This window comes from Haliotis rufescens, unplaced genomic scaffold (assembly GCF_023055435.1).
Source record: "Haliotis rufescens isolate VD_foot unplaced genomic scaffold, xgHalRufe1.0.p SCAF_6, whole genome shotgun sequence".
NCBI lineage: Eukaryota > Metazoa > Mollusca > Gastropoda > Lepetellida > Haliotidae > Haliotis > Haliotis rufescens.
In genome coordinates, this window is record NW_025964334.1 from 12,920,720 (window position 1) to 12,925,744 (window position 5,025).

The 5,025-nt window shown below is 43.4% G+C and overlaps 1 protein-coding gene across 1 annotated transcript; it reads left to right on the forward strand.

Annotated features, from left to right (window-relative positions):
• Positions 1–3,360: 3,360 nt before the first annotated feature.
• LOC125374789 lies at positions 3,361–4,422 on the forward strand. The gene is made up of 2 exons (XM_048386391.1): positions 3,361–3,596; positions 3,752–4,422. The coding sequence occupies exons 1-2, from the start codon at positions 3,502–3,504 to the stop codon at positions 4,149–4,151; spliced, it is 495 nt and encodes a 164-aa protein (XP_048242348.1). The 5' UTR covers positions 3,361–3,501; the 3' UTR covers positions 4,152–4,422.
• Positions 4,423–5,025: the final 603 nt, after the last annotated feature.

Here is a 5,025-nt window from a genome sequence, read left to right on the forward strand (position 1 = left end):
TGTAAATGTCTATCAAATGTCAAACACATTGACAATTTTACATGCAAGCTGTATTTATTTATTTGTTACAGATTGAAAAAACGCATTCACCACATTACCTTATTTTCCTAATTAGCACTAATTAAGTCCTAGATAAACACAAAGTTTACACGCACGCTAATGTTATTATTACAGTAATCCTTTCGTGCCAGGAATCGTCAGAAAACAAAGGAAATTGGAGATTGGGACCAATATTCTGTGTCGGGATCCGGAATAGACAGATGCTAGAGTACTCAGAGTTTAAGTAATAATGTTTTAGTGAGTGAGTGAGTTGTGTTTAACGCCGCTTTTAACAGTATTCCAGTTATATCGCGGCTTGTCAGCTTAATGTGGGAGGAAAGCCCGGAGTGATGCAGGTCTCAGACGTTTACCACTTCGGTGAAACCCACGAGCACGGGTATGGTGCTGACAAACCTAGAAACATAATCGGGGCGAACCGGGATTCGAACCCACAACCATAGGTTTCTAGCTCGCCCAAGGGACGCAACTCGGCACAGCGAATCGCGGCGCCTTAGACGACTGGGCCACCCGTGCCCCCTAATAATGTTTTAACTTGGGGCCGAAAATAAATGTCGGTTTATAGAGAGTGTCGGAGTACTCTCAGATTCCGGTTGAGACTGTCCACTGTATATAGAGGAATAATAAAGACGAATATGCGATTCGAACCCACAATCATAGATTCCTGGTACGCCTAAGGGACGCAACTCTGAACAGAATATTGCGGCATCTGAGACGACAGGTCCACCTGTTCCATGCATATGAGAGACCGAATGGTCAGGGGGTGACTTTTTTGGTGAGCCGGCTTAACTTTCAAGTGTTGACATTTTGCGTGTATCCCGAGAACTCAGAAACCGTGTTTACACGGACCGACAACCCATTACATATACCTACCCAGACAAAGAAAAACCAAGTTCATACCATGACTTCGCCGTTACAAGATGCCTGTCTGGTTTAGTGTAACAAGTTTTCGACCCGTTCGCTTAGTTTCATCTGCTTTTGCATCAAAAGCATTCAATTCTTATAATGTGTCCTTAATATAATTAAATAGCCATTGCTCTTGCATATGGCACGGAATGAAGGTTTGCAGATTTGAGTTACACCAATCACTGCTGATTTATTCTGAAATACGACCTTCAGGTTGTAACAGAACGTCGAACGGCGTTCCGCCATGATCAAGCATTAATTGTAAGCCAAGACACGCTATTCGTCAACCCCGGACATTATGGAGCGCCTCACCTGAGAGTTATGTCCCCTGACGGCCGCGTTTACACGTGACAGCCTGACAGGCGTCGGGAAGCTAATGCACTTTAACACAGAACTGTAAATAATGAACATGCGGCTCAGGGCAAATCCCCTACAGGTATCATTAAGCGAGCAACGACAGATATCATCCCGTCTCAGCCTATCCCCGCGGGCCGAACAAACTATAAAACCATTCTTGGAAGTCACACAGTTAGACTGGTTCTCCCTAGGGTGTGCGTTGGAGTTTCGGTGCTGGATTCACTGCAGACAAGAACCAAGTCTGTTTACCTTTGTCACGCACCTTCTCGTATAGTCTCGTTGAACATCGATCCGGGATAGTTTACGTAAAATTCCAATCGATTCCCATCTATCGAAAAGCTCCCGATCCAAGATTTGTCTCTAATTCATCGCAGAGCAGCTGGCGCAACGAGTTCAGCTTTTATCTTTTCCAGCCATTATTTCAGGAAATGGGCTTCAAACACTGATAGCATTAAAATGAAAATATTGGTAATGAAGCCACAATGGTGGTTGCAGATTTATGGATGCATCCAGGGTACAATGTTTAATGTCAAACCATCGTACATCGTCATCACAGAATAGCAGTAGGCTTTGTACCGTCAATGAGACAAGGAAAGTAATTAGTGGCTCACATAAATTGTGTCCGTCGGACCGTGAGCGAGAAAATCAGAAATATGTGTGATCTGCTCAGCGAAATACAAATTTAAGTAGGAGAGCGGAGGTGAGCGCTGCTGGAGAACTCAAGAGGAAAGATAAAAGCTAGTAACGGTTTTCCCCAAATGAAGCAGATGGTAGGTGTTTCGATCTCTGGTTACGTCATGCCAAAAAAATGTTTTAAGATTGTACTTGTTGTTACCCTGCCTGGCGCTAGGCATTATTAAGGGGCTTTAACAAGGACTGGACGGCTTGGAGTCAGTGTACTGAGTCTGAGTGGGGTATTAATGTTAAACTGCGGCATATGGTACCTCGGTGCATTTGCTAGCTCTATGAAACTGAAATTAGTTATGACTAGCGCACGCACGAACGCAAGCACGCGCGTGCGACCTTCACGTCGCTATAAAGGTGCAATAATATTTAACGCGACGTAAACCCCATTTCACCAAACCTCAACTCATGACATTTACATTCTGTAATATATTACTAAAAATGAAAGGCCATTTATTGGTTCCTGTTCTTCTGAGGTTCCTAATTTTCGTATATATCCTCTTATGCTGATCACGGGGTTCAAAATGAGGTTAAAGTTTTACTGACTTCATCATAACGTTATAACCAATATCTTCCCTGGTGGAGGTTTTGCAGACAACTTACCATCTCTGACTTGTAATTCAAAGGGTGTTAGTTGATGGAGAGTGAGTGAGTGAGTATGGTTTTACGCCGCTTTTAGCAATATTCCAGCAATATCACGGCGGGGGACACCAGAAATGGGTTTCACACATTGTACCCATGTCGGGAATCGAACCCGGGTCTTCGGCGTGACGAGCGAACGCTTTAACCACTAGGCTACCCGACCGCCCCGTTAGTTGATGGAGAGAAATCACTGGAATGTCACGGATGACTTCAATTTTGATCTGACACATTGGTTATATCCCATTAGTTAGACGTCCCATTAGTTAGTCGTCCCAATTGTTAGACATGTTTATTTAGGCAAAGAGGGAATATACCTACAGGTGTAATGGATCAGTCCTAATTAGATTAAAGTACTTGGTAGGGATAGGGGACTCACAGTTTATGGAGTATATATGTTATAATTTCGTTTAATCAACCTAAATTACCTTACACTCAGCACAGGTTCAATAGGCATGAGATTAACTATGTAAACTATGGAGTAGCTTAATTGTCTTACTGTATGATCAGTTGAAGGAGTTGAGTTTAGATTATCTACTCATCAAACAAATAAAAATGATCTTGGGGTACGTATCATTATCAGTATCGATATGGCTGGTTTAAGGAAAGTAGAGTACCTCACCTCTCGGCGTGGAAGTGAGCAGTTGATATTAGATGGAGAATTATATTTACAACAGAAATCGCGAGAGGCAAACCTTCACACATTGGAGGTGTGTCGTCAAGACGTGCAATGGGAAATGTACAACTGTCGGTGACTTTCTTTGCAATCAGTCGGAACATAACCATCCGCCTGAAGATGAAACCAGAGTGAACTTTGTCAGCAATCTTCGTAAAAGAGCGCGAGAAGAAACCACACAGATGCAGGCATTGTACGAGGAGCAAGTCACTCAAGTAGATGAAGCCAACATGCCAGCGATGCCATCATTTCAGAGCGTGAAAAGTGCACTGTACAGGTAAATATCATCTCGTATTTTTGACTTGGTTAGAATTTACTTCTTTTTTTTTCGTTCCCACATAACTTGTTTCGCTCTTAAACATTTCAAGTTAATGAAATCATTATCAATATTTCATGTAACATATGTGTAACTGTTCCTTGGCTCTTGTTCAGGCGTTACATTCCAGCGTTACCCAGGTCGCGGTCAGCAGTAGGCATTGAAGACAAATGGTCAGAGACAACATATGGACGTCCCTTTCTACTGTTCAGCGACGGCGACGATGACAAGATCCTGGCGTTCTCCACTGCAGAACAGATACAAGCCCTCCAGGAAGCTGACACTCTTTACATGGATGGTACCTTCACAGCATGTCCAGGTTTATGGGATCAAGTATACATCATTCATGCCAGAGTTGGTCCCATCATCTTCCCTCTAGTGTTTGCCCTTTTGCCAGATCGCCAAGCAACAACCTATGGCCGCCTTTTTCGACAACTGAAGACAGAAGTTCAAGAGCGACTCAACAGACCTCTGTCACCTAGCACACTTGCTTCGTCTGGGATAAATAAACTGTAAAAGTTATTAAATGTAAAGTGTACATTACCAAAAACTGTCACAAAGTGTTGTTACAAACTGTATAAAATTTATCAAATGTAAAGTGTCATTAAATGTTAAGTATAATATTAAAGTATCTATTTAAAGCTGCTTTGCTTTGTTTGTCAGATCTTATCTGGACTATTCCATTTTAAAGTCTGAGGTAACAAGCATAAGGATTAGTGTGCACTCAACCGTTTAAAGTGTTGTTTTAAGCTGTCTAACTATTGGGACGTCTAACCAATGGGAGGACACCGACACATTTACCACTGTGAAACTGACATCAAAATGTAACCCTCGAAGAATCCAATAATAAATCAAATGCAACAGCGATGGCACCAGGTGCTTGCGAAAAGGTGAACATATCCTGCCTCACTGGTAGCTCCCGTCACAAACACATGCAAAAGCAAGGCAAAGCTCACCCGAAAACAAACAAAACACGGGAACTTACGGCATGAGCCGAAATAGAGAACCCTCATCCAAGATCACTACATCCGATTGCGCCACCTACGTGAAAGGAAGACCACAGCCACCTCAACCGCATCGTAAATACCCGGACTGCGCAGAATCTCCGACCAGACCGTACGAAACCGTTTAAGAGCAGCAGGTCTACGAGCGAAACGTCCTGTACGACGCGCCATATTGAGTCGACAACATCGTCAACAACGGCTGCATTGGTCTCGTCAACACAGGGTATCGCCTCAACTGCGATGGAGAGATGTCTGGTTCAGAGACGAACCAAGGTTTCTCCTCCGTCGAGGGGATTGAAGAGCACGGGTCTACAGATGTCGGGGAGAACTTTCCGCCGGAAACTGCGTACAGGAAGTGGACAGGTTTGATGGGGGTAGTGTTATGA

What these genes read in the sequence shown, in the direction of transcription:
- LOC125374789 (XM_048386391.1), top strand. Translation starts at nt 3,502, where the DNA reads ATGCAGGCATTGTACGAGGAGCAAGTCACTCAAGTAGATGAAGCCAAC. An exon ending in GTGAAAAGTGCACTGTACAG is followed by an intron (nt 3,597 to 3,751) that starts GTAAATATCATC and finishes GCTCTTGTTCAG; the next exon opens with GCGTTACATTCCAGCGTTAC.